This window comes from Macrotis lagotis, chromosome 6, assembly GCF_037893015.1.
Source record: "Macrotis lagotis isolate mMagLag1 chromosome 6, bilby.v1.9.chrom.fasta, whole genome shotgun sequence".
Lineage (NCBI taxonomy): Eukaryota > Metazoa > Chordata > Mammalia > Peramelemorphia > Peramelidae > Macrotis > Macrotis lagotis.
The window spans coordinates 551,787-569,667 of NC_133663.1; the positions used below are offsets into that span (position 1 = coordinate 551,787).

Here is a 17,881-nt window from a genome sequence, read left to right on the forward strand (position 1 = left end):
CAGAGCTCCCTGGCTCTGACCAGGCCCCCAGAGGGCTGCCCGTCTTCCCTCCCGGCCTGCCGGGGACCCTTTGGTTGGCCCCCTCCAGCCAGGGCTCTTTCTCTCTCTCTCTCTCTCTCTCTCTCTCTCTCTCTCTCAACTCCGGCAAAGGGGCTGTTAGAGTGGCCCTGGGCTGTTTGGAAACCACACGGAGGCAAAGCTAAGCCTCTGCCCAGGTGTTGGCTGGCACTGGCTGAATGGGCCCCGGCAATGGCTTCATAGGAGCCCACAGTGGGGCCGTTTCTGCCCGGAACTGTGGGCAGGTTGCCATCCTCCTGAGGGTTTGGGCAGATGCCCAGAAAACACCAACCGGACCGAGGTGTGCATGTGGGGGGGCTCCCAAGGTCTCCTCTGCCTGCCAGTTGTCATTGGGGCAGCAACACTGGCAAGGCAAATCTGAGAGAGCCTCTCCAGTGAGGTCAGCAGCCCCATTTGCTGCTCTCTCACCCAGCTGCATCCAGCACAACAGGACTGGGAGCTCGGGCTTCTCCGCTCTCTCCTGGCCTTCCCCTCCTTCCTGTTTCTGTCCCATGGTGGTGGTGATGGGGGGCGGGGGGGTGAGAGGCAGAGAGCAGGAACGGTGTTTTCATCCTTCCATTTGGACTAGCCCCCAAATCTCCCCCTTCCAAAGAATTAACCCAAACCCAGGCTGCTTGGAAGATAGCCACTCTTATGTGGAAGAGCCACAGGTGCCTGGCTGATGGAGGCTCACTCCACTGGGGCTGGGAAGAATGGCCTTTCTCTCCCTTCCCCCCCACCGTGGGTGTTACATTAAGGCATCCTGGTGAGGTGGCCTCCCAACCACACAGAGCTGCAGCCTTCTTTCTTTAGTGACCACTCTCTAAGGCTCAGAGCTCAGGGGCCCAAACAGACCAAAGACAGCTAGCCAGATCCAGGCTTATTCTCGGACTCTTTCCCGGTGTGGAGGTGGAGAGCACGACCAGGCCAGCCCTTCTCTGCACCAGTCTGTCTAGCCCAAGCATTGGCCCTCAGCCCTTCCCATCATCAATCTTAAAGTGTCTCCACTCTGCCCGAGGAGATGTGGCAGAGAGAAAGAGAAGCTAGTCAGTGGAGCCTGGGACCCCTCCTGCTCCTCCCCATGGGGAGCTGTCCACAGAACTGAGTGGGATTAGAGAAGTCTCTCAGGCTCCCAGAGGGAAATGAAGGGACTCTTCAGCTCTCTCTGCCTGGGGACTTTCAGAAGGCTGTGGATGGTTCCGTGGGAAGCAGTTGGGTAGAGGAAGCATCCTTCATCAGACCCATTCAACCATTGGGCATTGCCTAGTTGACTATGGGGTTGATATGGCTCTGAGCTAGAGCCAGCTGAGTGAGCCAGGGTTCTTCTCCTTCCTGGATGGAGACTGTTGTAGCCCCCCTCTGCTAGGCATGACTCTGCCCCTCTCTTGTGGTATTTTCTAACCCCTCAAAGTTGGTATTCTGTGGTCATGGAAGCTGGTAGATTTTGGAAAAAGGTTTTTGAAACCCTTCTTGAAAAGGAAAACAGAATGGTCTTTTCTGGTCCTTACCTTTTCTCAGTCTTTCTCTAGAATAAACTGAAGGATCCTGTCTACAGTAGGTTTGTAGGGTGTTCATTTTCCCTGTAGTCCTACTCTCATTGCAGGATGAGTGGGGAGAGGACCCTGCTTACTGTTGGGACTGGTTCACAGCCTACCTTCAACATTGGTTGATAATTAGATCCCAGAGAAAGACACCCACTCCCCAGATGCTCTTTAGATCTCCAGGGGAACCCTAGTGAAAAAGACATCTCTTCCTGCTCACCCCTCCAAGTGACCACAGGTCAATTTTCAGTTTTCTGGGGTCTGAAGAGTCCTTGAATCTTAAACCCAGTTTTATGAAGAACTTGGGGAAAGAGAGAGCAAAAGCAGTCTGATTCCATTCTCTGTTTCTTTCTGTCCCCCTTCAGCCTCAGGAGACTCTGTCTCCTTCCTTCCCCAAGCCTCAGAAAATAAATCAAGTATACAAATGTTCCAGGAGACCTAGGGTGGCATCCTCCCCAAAGTATCCTCAGTTCTTCCAAAAGCAAGCAGGCACCTGGAGGAGACCCCATGCTTGGTATTGCTAAGGGGAATTCTCAGAAGATGGAATTCTCACCAAAGGTCAGCCCCCTTCCCTCTAGCTACCTAGTTGCCTGGCACAAGGAACAATAAAAGGTTTCAGGCAGGTAGGGCAGCACCTGTAGGGTGGACAAAGACCTATGAACTGAGGATTGCAAAGGATCTGGAATTTATCTGCCAGAGCCCTGTTGGATCCCAAATCTTGAAAGGACTTCAGAGGCTGCCTAGAGGGCCCCCTCCACACCTGAGTGAATAATAGATATCAATGGCCTCCTTAGCCTCTGCTTCTGGAAAACCCCAACATCCCAAGGCTTCCCATCAGTTGGGGACGGCTCTGAGTATGAGGAAGTTCCTCCTGGGCATCCAATCATCAGAGGCTTCTTTGTCACTCTACCCCCCCCCCTCCTGCTTTGCTTCAAGCAGCTTTGTGGGGCTTATTGCCTGGTCTGCATTGGTGCATCTGCATTGTCTGGGGGTGTGGAGGTGCCATCCCTGCTTTCTCTCCTTGCTTTCTAGAGCTGTCGTGAAGGTCATAGAAGTAAATATGAGTGACTCACACTGTCAGAGTCTACAGTTTAGGTACCACTTGCCAGATACTGGGGGGGGAGTGTTTGCTCCTCAATGGAATCCTTGGATCTGAAGGGGGGAATCAGGGAATGTATCCACAAAGTATAGGAAAGCTAGAATTCCATGGGCAGCTCTCCTTTTCTCCCCTGAGTCAGTCTCTCTTGGTTGTATGGCCTTATTACAAAGACATGAACTTGATGGTCTGGCAGTGGGGGTCCCAAGGAGAGAGCTTGCAATCTAGTCTCTACTTCTGCTCTCATCTTCACAAATGCTTCCTCAGGAAAGGGTTGCCTGGGAAATCTACCCTGGGAGAGAAGTTAGCCAAGCTTCTCAGGCAAGGAGACTGAAAGGGGGGAGGGTGGAGAAGCCCAAAGACAGAACTGAGGTCTGCAGTGGACAGAGAGAGCCCTCAATCAGTTGTGGAGAATCAGGGAAACTTGGTATAGGATAGGATCTATCCTACATGGCCTCTGAACAAAGCACTTTTCCTTTCTGGGTCTCAGTAGATGAATCTTTAAAATGGGAATATTATTTCTTGCTTATCCACCTGTAGGGAGTTTGGGGAGGATGAGACAATCTCTGTATGCCTAGTGATTAAGAACAGTCAAGTGTAGAGGGGGAGCCAGTGGGAAGACTGCTTGTGGTCATTCTCTCAGGGAAATCCCATCCTTCAGTGGGAAACGTTTTAAAGAAGAGAGTATCTGCAGGAATGCTGATCTGGGGCAGGCTGGAGACAGAACAGCCAAGACAATGTTCCTTAGACTTGATCAACCAGGGTGAATGCCAGGTCTGGCTAGCAGGTTGATAACCTTCTCTATATAACTAGTTCTTGAAGATTTTCCTATGTACCTATGGCATCTACCATTGTATAATTTAAAAGAGAAGGGAATCCAAAGAGATCATAAAAAGGGGAAAATGCACACATGTGCAGAAATATTCCTAGCAGCTCTTTCCGTGGTAGCAAAGAATTGGAAATTGAGAGGATGCCCATCAGCTGGGGAATGGCTGAATAAGTTGTGGTCTATGAATGTGACAGAATACTATGGTTCTATGAGAAATGATGAACAGGTAGGTTTCAGGAAAAACCTCGATTTATATGAACGAACTGATGCTGAGTGAAGAGAGCAGAACCCAAAGAAATGTGTTCACAGTAACAGAAACATTGTGTAATGATCAGCTATGATAGTTAGCTCTTCGCAGCTTAAAGTGATCAAAGACAATTCTAAAAGATTTGTGATGGAAAATGCCACCCACATTCAGAAAAAGAACTATGGAGTCTGGATGCAGACCAAAGCACACTATTTTAACTTTTTAAAACATTTTTTTGGCTTTTTCTTTCTCATGATTTTTCCCCTTTGTTCTAATTCTTCTTTCCAGCATGACTGCTATAAAAATATAGTTAACATGCTTGTGCACGTATGACATCAGACCTCTTACTGTCTTGGGGATGGGAGGGAGAAGATTTTACAAGAATGAATGCTGAAAACTATCTTCACTTCTAATTGAGAAAATTAATTAATTAAGAGAGAGAGAGAGAGAAGAGGACCTTGGGAAGTTATAGTGTACTTGCCATCTGGGAGGAGCCAGAAGACTGTCAGTCCAGCTGTCACTTTAGGTCACGTGAGATAGAAGAGGAAGGACGAGAGAACTTTTCTCTTGAAAGACACGTGACGTCCTAAATGGAGAGATCTTCATGATCTTTCGTTCTGTGACAGATTGTGGACATATTTAGCTAGATCTGTGTTGATTAGCTGACTGGTTGGTTGTTGTCCCTTGTTCTTAAGGAGGACCAAAATGGCATCACTGTACTGGGGTCAAGGTATTGGGTATCTGGCTGTGACCATCAGGTCAGTGTGAGCTTATTGTTCATAATAACAATGTGGGTGAATTGTATCGGTCCAGCTAACTGTTGCTTAGTGAAACCTTTCAGACTGGGGTATTTGAGATACATAGGTATGTAGGTGTATTTATCCCACATTCATACACATAGGGCAGACATGCATTCCAGAAGTTTGGTGAACTCTAAGAATGGGAGACAGAATGGGATGGGGAGCTGAGCAGAAGATGGGGCCCTTGAGAGATCTTCTGTTCCTGGAGGGGGAGGAATCAGGTCCAGAGGGGTAGTGAATCTCAGAGTAATATCTCTGCTCTCAAATCTTATGTTCATATAAAATAATTGTTGTTCACATTTGCAAGTTCTGGGAGGGCAGAGTTGGGGTCAGATCCTGAGGGTCAATAGGGTGAATAGTTACAGTCATTGTGAATGGGATAATAGGTTTAGGACTGGCAGAGTCACTAGATGTTTTTTAGTCCATTTCCTTCTTCAGAAGAGAAAACCCAAGTTCAGAGTAGAATGACCTGCTCAGGGTCATACCACTGATTCTATTTGCAGTACTTCTTCATGACACCAGGGCTATAGGGAGTCTGAATTTTTCTGAGGCTTGGCCAGCCCTGCTTTCCATCTTTTCAGCTAATGACTGCCTTACAGTATGAATTGAAGTGGACATTGGAGATCTGGGCTTATGTCCTGGCTCCTACACAGACTAGTTGGGTGGGACCTTGGTTCATCATTTGGCCTCCATGGACCTCAGTTTTCTAATCTATAAATGGGAATAATGATACTTGTGAATCCTCTGTTGCCTATTGGAACAATTTGTTCTAACAGTATTGTGTTGGGTGATCTTTAAAGCTTGCTGTAATGAGATGGAGGCTGCAAAGCACTCTGTCAAACCTGGAGAAAAGCATGAGTTGTTGTCATTGTCAACATTGTCTTCCATTAGACTATAAGCCTCTGAAGGCAAGGACTTTCTTTCTGCCTCCATTTGTATTCCCAGTGCTTAGCACACAGTATATATGGACCAATGTTGTTGAATTTGGCAAAGGTACTGGAGTGGTTTGCCATTTCCTTCTCCAGCTTATTTTCTAGACTGAGGCAAACAGCGTTCTATGATTTGCCCAGGGTAAGTGTTTGAGTTCAGATTTGAACTCAGGTCTTTCTAATTCCAGGCTTGATGTTCTATCCACTGCACTACCTAGCTGGCTTAGGTCTCTATACTTAGCCCCAATCTCTCCAAATCACCAATCACCTGTTGGACATCTCCAAAGGCACTATCAAACTTCTGATCACTTAAGTCCACCACATCCTTAACTCTCCCCCCCCCCCATCCTCCACCCCAACAGATGCCCAGTCTCATTGACACTACCTCCTTAAGATCTCTTCTAGAAGGAGTCCTCTTTCTCCCTAGGTCAGGCTCTTGCCACCTGTGACCTAGGGTATAGCTGGCTTCTCTCCTCCTCATCTGTTGTCCAGAGAGATGCCAGCTCTTTACAATGCCTCTAGGACAGAATCCAGTCTCTCTAATCTAGAACTTAAAAACCTTCTCTTTCAGCCTGGTCTCAGGCTTTCTCTTTGGCCTCCTTGGATCTCCTACCCCTGTACACAGTCCTGTTCCAGCCATCAGACCAGCAGCCTGCTCCTCCATCTCTAGCCTCTGCCTCTGGGCACACTGTCTATCCTCTCCTCCCTTCTACTCCTTAGAGTCCACAGATTTTTGCAGGTCTCCTCCTCCAGGCTGCCTTGAATTTCTCCAAGTTTGGGTGCATTTTATTTTTTTTTACAACTGCATTATCTTGTATAGAGCACATATGTACATATAATGTCTCTCCCTCTACTCCCTCCCCCCAAAGGAATGTCACATCCGTGGAGGTGGGACTTCTTTTTGCTTTCTCTCAACATCCTGGATTTTGAACTCAAGTCCTGGTCCATCCAGGATACCAAAGAAACATTGGTTGGATTGGATTCCATCCAGTTGACTGAAACACTATACTTTGGTCTGATTAGGTAAGATGGCAGAAGCTGCTGAGAATTCAGGCAGAAAACACTCCCAAGGCTTTCCCCTCCCTTCCCCTCTGCTCTCTGGTCTCCTCTCTGATCTCCTCCCTCCCTCCCTGCTCATCCCATGAATACAGATTCTGGGTGCTGGGCAATCACAGGCCAACAGGTTGGGCTGCCATGCTGAGTAGCCTTAGGGTGTCCCTGCACAGGAGGCTGTACAGGGTCTTTTCTTCTTGGCTTTCCCCTCAGAGGAGGAAGGGATTTGACTGGGGTGGTGGTGGTGGGGGAAGACTTTCTAAGAACTTTCCCAATTCAATTGCTGATGAATGTAATCTGCATCTAGGCCTAGCCCAGAGCTGGGAGAAGCCCACAAAAAGCCCAGGGGAGAGGAGCTGGAATTATGCCCAGCACTAAGGCCCAACTTTTCTGTCCTTGCCATAGATACCATTTGGAAGGAACCAAGAATTTGACCATAAGATAGACAGCTGCGGGAACTTTTAGAGAGCTCCTCTAGTGGTACCACTTTTCATTTCCCCGGGGGGGCGGGGAGGGAGAAACAGAGATATAGACAGGCAGTGACAGAAGGATAGAGATGGAGGTGGTGGGAGAGGCAGAGAGAAAGCCAGAGACACAGAGAGGGAGACAGAGACAAAAACAGTGAAACAGAGAAAGGAGAGAGACAGACAGAGATGGAAAAGAAACAGACAGAGATGGGGGGAAAGAGAGAGAGAGAGAGAGAGAGAGAGAGAGAGAGAGAGAGAAATAGAGACATAAAGATAGGGGAAAGAGAGATAGACAGAGAAACAGAGACAGAGATGGAGGAGAGAGGGACAGAGAGAGACAGTGAAACAGAAAGGAGTGAGAGATGGAGAAGAAACAGAGAGACATAGAGATAGAGACAGAGCTACAGAGAGAGACACAAAGTTGGGGGGGGGGAGAGAAAGACAGGGAGACAAAGAGAGATTTTGAATATTAGCATGTAAGGGACTTTAGAGCTGAAGCTCATGGCTGGAGAAGCACCCAAGGTCACCCAGCCTTGGGGTCCTGCTTCCCAGGCCTGGTCCCCTCTATTCCTGCCCACCCACCTGCAACCCAGCACTGCAGAGAACAAAGCTCTGGCCAGGGCGGGGGCTCAGGCCTGTCCTCTGTTTCACTTCACTAGTTTGGAGCAACACAACTGAACCAGGCAACAGGGGTGTGGTTTCGCATTAGTAGATATTACCTCTTGTCTGTCCTGTCCCTTTAATTTATTTCATTAATTCATCCATCCACAAAGGTTGTATGTCTCCTCCCCCAGACAGGTCCTGGCAGTCTCGGAACCTCCTCTCATAAAAAAGTGACTTCTTGGGGTGGGGTCTGTGTCCCCAGGAAGGAGACACAGAAAGTCTGCCTTAGGCTGGAGCTGTGGTCCCTGGGGACATTCTGGGCTCAGCTCTAGCTTTACAATCCAAGTCTTCAGGGTTGCTCTGGTCCAGGCTGTCCTGCCAAAACTTCTTTCATTTCGCCATGGGTTGTGGAGGAAGGATAGGAAGTGAGTGGATCAACTCCTCATCTCTTCCTCCCCCCCTGAAGTCCCATGCCCTGGCCATGAGTCTAAATTTGGGCCAGAAAAGCAGCCGATGCTGTCCATTTGGGCTAAACTCTGCCCAGGCAGACTGGCTGGTCAAGGTGACAGGGTTAAGGGGTTAACTTAGTAGCAGCTTCTCTGTGGATCTGCCCAGCCCGTGGAAGGGAGAGTGGACAAGAAGGAGTGACATTGTCACTCGAGAGGATTCCTGAGCCAGCCAAAGCGTCATTTTCTAGGAGGTGAGAGGCAAGAACCCAAGGTTATATGTTAAAAGTCTGGAATGGTTTTTTAAGGCTCCTGCCTCTGGATCCAAATGGATCATTTAACCAATGACAAAAACAACCCTGAGGGCCTGAGTAACTGTACTAGAGTTATACAGCTAACAGGCAGCAGACAGAGGTTCATATCCAGCCCAGGTCAAATCTAAGCAAGAACAGAGTCACAACCCTCGTGCTCATCTCTCCTTAAATAAATGAACAAAGCATGGCTCCCAAGCAAGATGACTGGAGGTTCCAATGAAATGTAATCATATACCTAATGACATGGGTATCACTGAGCCTTGATGGATGGGCTCCATATCTGGGCTGTCTCTAGAACAGTATATGCTTTATTCAATTAAGTAATCAGAGCCGTGAAGCTGGTAGCAGTCTAGGGGATCCAATGTATCAGCCCTTTCTGTTCCCTCTGCCCTCTGAGAAGGGTACTGTGCTAGTAAATGTTTAACAGCTCATGCTCCAGAAAAAAACAGTAAATTTAATTTGAAATATTAACATGATCATTCTCTTAAGTCTAGACAATCAATGAAAATGCATAAAGCTTCCATTTGCTAATTTTTGAGGTTCACACTTGAACATTTCACCATCGACTCTCTGTAGTCTGAATAAGGAACAATCTCATAAGCCAGTTGACTGACTCCCCTGTGGCCTTTTCTTTTTCAAACCCAAAGCTGGAAATTGAAGTTGACACACCTTGTTACTCCAGCTAGCTCACTTTTGGCCTAGGTAAAACCTTATGGCCCATTTCTTTCAATTAATCAGGTGAACATTTATTAAACACCTACATCTGCCAAGCTCTGTGCTAAAAAGACAGTCCTTGCTCTCAAGACACTTATGATCTAATGGAGGAGACAGAATGCAAATAGATATATACAACCAAGTTTCCTATGGGACAAATAGAAGATCTTTAAGAGAGGGGAGGCACTAGAATTAAGAGGGACTTCCTTTAAACTCTAGGATTAGAGCTGGCACCTAAAAGAAGCAGGCAAGTCTGTAGATGAAGTTAAAAAGAGAAACTATTACACAGGCATGGAGGCTGGCCAGAGGAAGTTTTTATTGTTTGGTCATGTCTACCTGTGACCCCATTTGGGATTTACTTGGCAAAGATACTAGAGTGATTACCATTTCCTTCTCCATCTCATTTTGCAGATGAGGAAACTGAAGCAAACAGGGTGAAATGATTTACTCTGGTTAATACAGCTAATAAGTGTATGAGATCAAATTTGGCGTCAGGTCTTTCTGACTCCAGGCCTGGTGCTCTATCCACTATGCCATCTAACTGTGGTCAGAGAAAATACCTGGAAGCAAGAGATGGAGTGTCTTGTTTGTGGATCACCCAGGAGGTCAGTGTCATTGGATCAAAGAGAATGAGGTGGGAAGTAAGAAGTCTGGAAAGGTAATAAGTTATGAGAGGCTTTGAATGACAAACCAACCATCTTGTATTTGATCCTGGAGGTGACAAAGAGACACAGAAATTACTGAGAAAGGACTGATAGGGTCAGACCTGCACTTTAGGAAAATCCCCTCAAGTGGTTGAATGGAGGATGGACTGGGATGGGGAGATATTGGAGGCAGGCAGACCCCCAGCAGCTATTTCAATGGTCCAGGTGGGAGGTGATGGGAGCTTGCATCAGTGTTGGGGTAGGGTCAGAAGAGAGAAGGGGGTGTATTAGAGAGATGCTGCAATATTTTGCACTTTTGCAAAGATGAAACCAACAGATCTTGGTATCATATTAGCTATGAGGGTGAGAGAGAGTGAGGAGTCCAGGATGACTCTAGATTGGGATGGTCTGAGGGAATGGTTTTGCCCTCTAACATGATAGTACTCTCTTTCCAATAGGGAAGGTGTTGGGGGAAGCATTTAGGAGGAAATTTAATGAGTTCTGTTTGGGATCTGTCTAGCTTAAGATGTCTACTGGACATCCAGTTTGAAGTGTCTGAAAGGCAACTGGAGATGTGAGTTTGGAAGTTAGCAAAGAGATTGAGATAAGTAGATTGAAAATCATGAGACTAAAGATGATCATTCAATCTATGGGGACTGATTATATCACCAAGTGAAATGGAATGGAGGGAAAAGAGGAGAGGGTCCAGGACAGAACCCTGCGGGTCACCTAAGGTTAGTGGGCATGATCTGGAGAAGGATCCAGCAAAGAAGACTGAGAAATCACCAGGTAGGAGGAGAACCAGGAGAAAAGAGTGTCTTGAAAGAAGAGAGTATCAACGGAGAGAGTGACCAGCAAGGCTGCAGAGAGGTCAAGGAGAATGATGATAGAAGCCAGGCATTAGTTTGGGCATTAACATCTTTGGTGGCTTTGGAGAGAGGAGTTTCATTGGGTTAGAGTTAGAGTGGGGAGGCATGAGGCCAGAAGCTGGATTGGAAGGGGTTAGAGATGAGAACTTTCAAGGAGTTTAGTAACAAAGAACAGATGAGAAATAGGACAATAGTGGAATGGCGGAATCAAGTAAGGGTTTTTTCAAGATGGAGGAGGCATATGCACATTTGTAAGCAGTAGGAATGAACCGGTAGAGAGGAAGAGATTAAAAATAAGTGATAGAGATGACTTTTTTATGGAGTTTATTTTAGAAAAAAAAGGTTATTAATAAAATCACAATAGCTCAAGGCCCCCAATTAAGAGAACTGTTAATGTTCTGGCAGAGGTTTAGCTCTTTACCCTAATTTAATTTCATTTTCATCTCTGGCCAACCCCTACCTTCTTTATGTTTGAGGTAAAGATCAGCATACAGAAAATGTTTAATTTGGAGAAGTGAGCAGAATGTTCTAGTACCTGGATATACCATAATTGGATAGACAGGGGTTGGGGAAGTAGGCAAAGAACCTATATTCTTTTGGGGGGAACTTCTCAATCCTTGCTAAGGATCTTATCCTTTTGTCAGAATCAGTAGCTTCAGCTTAAGCCCTCAGTTGTGAGATCTCTGTGGCCCCCCTTAATCTCTCTTTCCTCTGTCACCTCCTCCAGGCTACCTTTCCTGATTGCCTCAACTTTGAGCTCACTTTCTTTTTCATTTTCTCCTTTTGGTTATGGTCACTACCCTAGAAATTTTTTTCCATTTCTACTCATCTCCCTGTGGCTGCTGCTTGTCCTGAAGATGTTTCTTTAGTGGGGAATGAGGAGAAAAGGAATCAGGACTTTTTGAGTGCCTACTGTATAGCAAACATTGTGCTAAGTGCTTTACAAATATCATTGTTTGATCCTCACAGTGGCCCTGGGAATGCTAATAATTATTGGGAGACTTGTTATCATCAATCCCCTTTTTTTCTTTTTGATATTTTATTTCATTTTCCATTTACATGTTATGAAAGTTTTTCAACATTCATCTACTTGCATATTTGTAGGTTACATCATAGGTTCTTCCATCTGCCCTTCCCACTCCTTCCCCAATTTAATGAACATGTATGTGTATATTTATGTTTAACATGTTTACATATTAGTCATTTTCTGTATGAGGACTTAGGACAAAGGGAAAAGAAAGAAAACCATGGAACAGGAAGGAAAACCATAAAAGATGTTTAAAAAGTAAACATAGTGTTCATTCAGATTGTTTTTGTTTTGTTTTCTTAGACTAGATGTGGATGGCATTGTCCATAACAGGTCTCCCAGGGATTAACCCCCTTTATACAGTTGAGGAAATGTAGGCAAGCATAAATTAGGGGACTTGCCCAAGGTCACACATCTAAAAAAGTCTTAGTCCAACTTTGAACTTGGATTTCCTGACTCCAGACCCAACAAGTAAGAGTTCCTGGATAAAACTCAAAGTCATCCTCCTGCTCAAAGTTCTCAATTGCCCCAAAGTGCTTTCAGGATTTCTATGGGCTGGGTGCCTCTGAACTGAAAATCCTAGAATGACATTTGGTTCTTTAGCCTCTATTACAATAGGGAGATGTAGTTATATGAAGAAATCAATTAGAGAGGAAAAGTAAGTTTAGGAGAATCAGGGTGAAGGCCAATGAAGGGAGAAACAGAAGTAACTTTTGTCAGTAGAATATAAATAGAGACGATCTGGACATGGGGAATTAGAGGAGGGGTTTGGGAAATATAACACTCCTCCTGCCCTGACCCCTTGGCATAGAGGCATTATAAAGTAGTGGTGGGAGACTTCAGTTATTTTGACATTTACTAGCGGCCCCCCTTTGTCTGTCTAAACCAGAACAGCTCATAACTCCTTGTCTTACTTCACTGATAACCACAACCAGAGGAACCAACCAGGAAAGATTCTGTTCTGGATCTGATTCCCACCAGTGGAGCTGGGTGAGAATTGCTTAGTGGGCTAGAAATGAAGACAAACCTGGGATGTATGTATGGGGGTGGGGGGGGCTCCTTCTTCCTAATAGGGTTTCTAATGTGCCCTACATTTAGGAAGATCAGATCCCACAGGGTTACAAGGAAGAACAGGCAGGATCCCATGAATTTAAACTCTATAGAAGTCACTGGGATGGGCAGCTCTAACAAATGAAATTATGAAGTCAAGGAAGGAAATGTTTAATGATGAGGAAAAATGGGTCTTTCCAAAGAAACTGATGTGGATGCCTAGGGAACTCTCTAATTTACATTAAATGGCCACACACACACATACACAGACACAGACAGACACATAGACATACACAAAGGAACAGAAATAGAAACAAGGCTGTTTAATGACTTTAGATGAATGCATCTAAGGGGTTGCTCCCTATTTACGTTTATCTGGACATGGAAGATGGGTTTTGCTGGCCTGTGCCTTCCACAGTTAAGACCAGGGGAAGTGAAGGAAGTTTGCTGTAGGATTTGACTCTGGCTGAGGAAACAGGAAGGTGCTTGTAGTCAAGAATCCCCAGTGGACCTAGAGTAAGGCATCCTTGGTGAAACAGCCCTGCTCCCACCCATCTTGGAGCTCAGGTCACTTTGTCTCAAGAGGTCTCTTTGTCTACTGGGTCTATGGATCAATGGACATTTTTGTTATTCCTTTTCCCTTTGAGGAGGACTTGTGCTGGCTTTGGAACAGGATTTTGATGCATCTCCACCGTGTTTGCAATACTGTGTGGAATCATTGTTGGCCTCCGTGTCTACCCCCTCGTCATCCTCTGTGTCGACTTGGGCTGAGGCAGGGGTGTTTTTCCCTAATCTCTGCCTTTCCTTCAAATCTGCACCTGAGCTAGCAGTGGTCATCAGAGAAGGAGAATTGGTGCTCCTGGCCAGGTTTTCTTTTATATAACGGGTAACAAATTATGTGGGGAGGAGAGTGAGCAAAGAGAGAGGAAGGCCTGGAGGTGACCCCCAGCAGAGGAGGAGGAAGGCCATCCCAGGCATCTCTCAGTTCTTGGGCAGTCTAGGGTCATTGTTCCCTCTGTCCAGTAGAGCAGTGTCCTATCAGCAGCCATTAGAAGCTGCTGCCTGTCACCCTTTCAGGAGAATGGAGTGAGCAGCATAAATCTAGAAACCCAACATCATGATCAGTCTTGGCTTCTTTCATGGTGCCAATATGGAGAAGAAACCCCAACCTAGTGAATCCTCAAACCAACACTTTTCAACTCTGAAGTCCATCCCAGAAGTCCAGCTTCAAAATGAACCACGACCTGGTGGACTCTGGCATCACTGTCCAATAGCAGCCCTTTTAGAGAGTATTGTGGTATGATTTGGCAGGTTACTCCCAGGGCCATTAGCAAAGTGCAAGTCCACAGGTACCAGACCCAGTTAAGAAAATAGACATGCCAGGATACCCTCTCATTCTGAGTCCTTCCTGAGGTGTCCAGAAGGAGATGGTCCTCTGCCCTAAGCCCAATTGGTAGCTCTCAGTTGTAGAATTGCAGAATGCGAAGCCTCCTGAAGATTCTGGACCCACTCCTAGAGCAGCCCATTGGGTTTACCTCCCTTATTTAACAGATGAGGAAATGGAGGTACAGAGAGACCAAGTAACCTGCCCAGAATCACTCAGTATCTGAGTTAGGATCTGAACTCATATCTTTCTTACCTTAAGTCCAACATCTGTCCACCATTCCTCAGGTACTGTCTCACCCACCCTCAAACTTCCTTCTCACCTGGAACCATCCCCCGTAGTCTTCTAAGCCTGGACCACACCTCCACCATTTTTCCCACGAGTGAACTTCTGTGAAGATCTCCATTTTGGGAGGGATCCAGAATGGACAACATTCAGTTCCCCTTCTGACTGTACTGCTTCTGACTTGGATGATTTTGAGGCTGGTTCCTTCTCTCCATTCTGTTGGGGCTGCAGTAGCCTGGGGGCACACACTTTTGGGGGTACAATTCCATAAGCCTTTGCTCAGACTGGTCTGAGAATGAGGATAGCCCTCAGATATCTAAGATACCTGCTGCAGGTAGGAAGGCAAGACCATCATCTCCACCTCCTGAAACCACTGGTCCCTAGCATCCTGTTAGGCCTGTGGTAGAACTGTCTGGGAAGGTATTGGGGCTACCTAAGTAGGGTCCTGGGGTCCCTGGAGGAGGGCAAAGAGACAGCTCTGTCTCTCTAAGGACACAGGCTGTGGATGTTGGAAGGCTTGGTGTTTCACATGGGCTTTGGGGTCTAGTTCTTCCTCTTCATCATCTGACATTTCTGGAGCAATGCATTTGCATTTTCTGGATTCTCAGGTCCTTCCCATTCCACTATTTTATTATTCCAGGTCTAGGGGAAATCATTTTTTAATTGTCCATCCATTTTTCCTTCACCTTTTCCCTTAATATGCCCCACTTTCCTCCCTTTGGGAGATCTGAGATGTCCTGGACTGGGAAGAGGATGGGAAGCTTTCCTGTCCTAGGGTTTTCCGAGAACCCCACTTGTTCTCTTCATTCCCATCAGGGAGGTGGAGGGGAGCGGGTTGTGGAAGGGTTGGGGTTCTGCCTTCTGGAACACTGGCATGGCCCAGGAGAGAACTGGAGAGAGAGAGAGAGAGAGAGAGAGAGAGAGAGAGAGAGAGAGAGAGAGAGAGAGCTGGACAGATGGGACAGATGCTTTTGGCCGGTTATTTCCTCCGCTGCCAGGAGATGACCCAGGTAGGCTTGAACCCTCTCTCCTTCCCTCCCTCCCTCCATGATTCTCTCCCTTTCTCTCTGTAGTTCTAACATGATCAGAGAGCCCTCTAAGGACGCGAGTCTCCCCAGGGCACATGATGATTTCCCATGTTTAACAGGGAAGTTCAGGAGATCTGGGGGGAGGGCATCTGCCCCCCTCCCCCCTGTCTTCTTGGGTCCACATTTGCAGGCAGGCTAGGGGCTGCCCACGTGAGTGGCACAGAGGAACGATTGACCGGGAGACTGTGGGGGGGGGGGGCTCTGGCCTAGCCCCAGCTCTCATTAGTTACTGGCCGAAGGGTTAGTCCCAGCTCACAGGATCTTTTCTTCCTGGGACAATCCCCCGGCCTGTGCAGGGCGGCCTTCCTCCGGGCCCAGCCAAGGCGGAAGGCAGCTGAAGAGGCATCTGCCAGCCTCCTCAGAGGATGCCCAGCCTCTGCAGCCAGAGGGTGGCGCTCTGCCCTTCTCCCCACAGCCTCGTCCTCATTTGAATACAGGTGCACTGCCCGGGCTTCTCAGCCCCCACCCCATCTAGGGAAGGAGGAGGGCCCAGCCCCAGCCCCTCATCGCTCTCCTTCCTTTCCTGTCTCCTGGGCCCCAGCTACATCCAAAGTCAAAGCAAGGCCAGATGGCTTGGTTGTCTTGGCAACAGCCCCTTTGGGCCGCCCCGGAGTCTGGGGCCTGCCCCCTGCCCTCCCCGGGTCCCAGCCTCTGCTGCTTCTGAGACTTTCTCTTTGCCCTTCCAGGACTGGCTCTCATTTGCAGCTCTGATGATGGAGCCATCCCAGAGGCTGCTTGGGAGGCACCCCTGGCCACCAGGCTCCGGGGGTTCTGGAGCTAAGTTGTGATGGGGCCCTGGCTCTGCCTGGAAGAGGCAGGAGGCCCCAGGAGCCGGGGCAGTCCCCAGATGATGGGGTGAGCCAGCCCCCCACCAGCCAGAGATCCGTGTGCCGGCTACCCCCAGCGAGGGCATGGCCAAACCTTTCTTCAGACTCCAGAAGCTTCTCCGGCGCACACAACTCCTGCTCTTCATCATCACGGCTGCCTATCTGATGGCTGGGAGCCTCCTGCTTCTCCAGAGGTCCCGGCTGGCCATGATGCCCCAGGGTCCTCGGCTGGCTTCCAGCCCTCTCCAGGCCCTGCCCATGGCTGCTGTGGCCCTTGGTGTCGGCCTCCTGGATGGTGACTCCAGTCCCCAAGAAGGCTCCAAGCTCCTCCTGGGTGTGGACATGCTTCGGCGGCCTCCCAGGGCTGAGCCCAGGCTGGGGCCCCGGTGGCTCATGGCCCGCAACTCAGAGCTTCGGCAGCTGAGGAGGCACAGGTTTCGTCACCTTGTGAGTGACCAGGATGGGGGTCGGGGCCCAGGGCCCCAAGCTGGAGACCCCAAGGGCCTGAAAGAGGCCTCTGAGAACCAAGGTAAGCCTGGTGGTTCTGCCTGAGCCATGTTGGGTGGGGGGTGCCTGCACCCAGGGAGGAAGAACCCAGGCTCCTTGCCTTCCCTCCTCCCATCTTGCCTTGAGTCTGGCCCTGAGTCCAATTCCAGTGCAGAACTAGCCAGAAAGGGCTGCAGAGTCCTGCCCACCTCACAGTGTGGCTCTCTATCCGTCACTGTGAAGGGCCCCTGCTTCTTTTCATTCGCACGGCCAGCCTCTGCCCCGGGGCTCCCCTCGTGGGGGTTCCTGGCAGGTGTACCAGATGTGAAGTCAGGAAGACCTGAGTTCAACTCCAACCTCGGACACTCACTAGCCAAATGATCCTGGCTAAGTAACTCAATCATTTGGCCTCAGTTTCCTTATCTGTGAAAATGGTGATAATTATGGCACCTGCCTCCCAGGGTTCTTGTGAGTCTGACACAGTAGGTGCTCAATAAGCACCTGCTTCTCCTGTCTGTGGCTGGTCAAGGGCTAGGAGCCTGCCCTGGTGGTTGTGGGGAGCTCATTCAGGTTCTGGGCCGGGCTCCAGAAAATCCTGGGGATTTAGAGAGGTGGAGAAAGTGGCAGCTTTTCAGTGCTGGAGTGGAGTGAGATCAGCCTTTTTTAGGCCCCTCAGCTCACACCAGCCAGGGTATCCCAGCTGCCCCCAGAACAAGAGGGAGGAGCTGCTGGGTCCTCTGGTGAGTTCACTTTGGTTGGCATAAGGATGCTTAACCCTCAAGAGAAAGCAGGTGGGGGCTGTCTGACCTTGCTTCAGACCGGGCCTTGGACCCTGACCCTTCCCCAAAAGAGGAGGAGGCAGGGCCCAGTGGTTGGCTAGGGTGACACAGAGGAACCACTCCAGTACCCCTTGAGGCTTGGGGTGCCATTGTGGTCTGGGCTTGTTTGTCTTTGGGTCACTGCCTGGGATTCAACTTGGTCTGAAGTTTTTGTTTCACTTTGACTTGTGTCAGTGATTAGAGGTAGTTGGGGAGGAAGGGTTGGAGGCCGCCAGGGCCAGGCCTGAGGTTGGGGGGCATGGGGCAGCATTCCTTGCTCCAGACAAACTGGATAGACTTATGGGAG

General features: G+C 48.4%; 1 protein-coding gene across 1 annotated transcript in view; it reads left to right on the plus strand.

Annotated features, from left to right (window-relative positions):
- The first annotated feature begins 16,136 nt into the window (after window positions 1-16,136).
- WSCD1 (WSC domain containing 1) overlaps window positions 16,137-17,881 on the plus strand; it is a 45,417-nt gene continuing 43,672 nt past the window's right edge. The window contains exon 1 of the mRNA XM_074190498.1: window positions 16,137-16,799. Within this exon, the coding sequence (XP_074046599.1) occupies window positions 16,355-16,799 (445 nt within the window). The 5' untranslated portion in view covers window positions 16,137-16,354. The remainder of the gene's footprint in view (window positions 16,800-17,881) is intronic.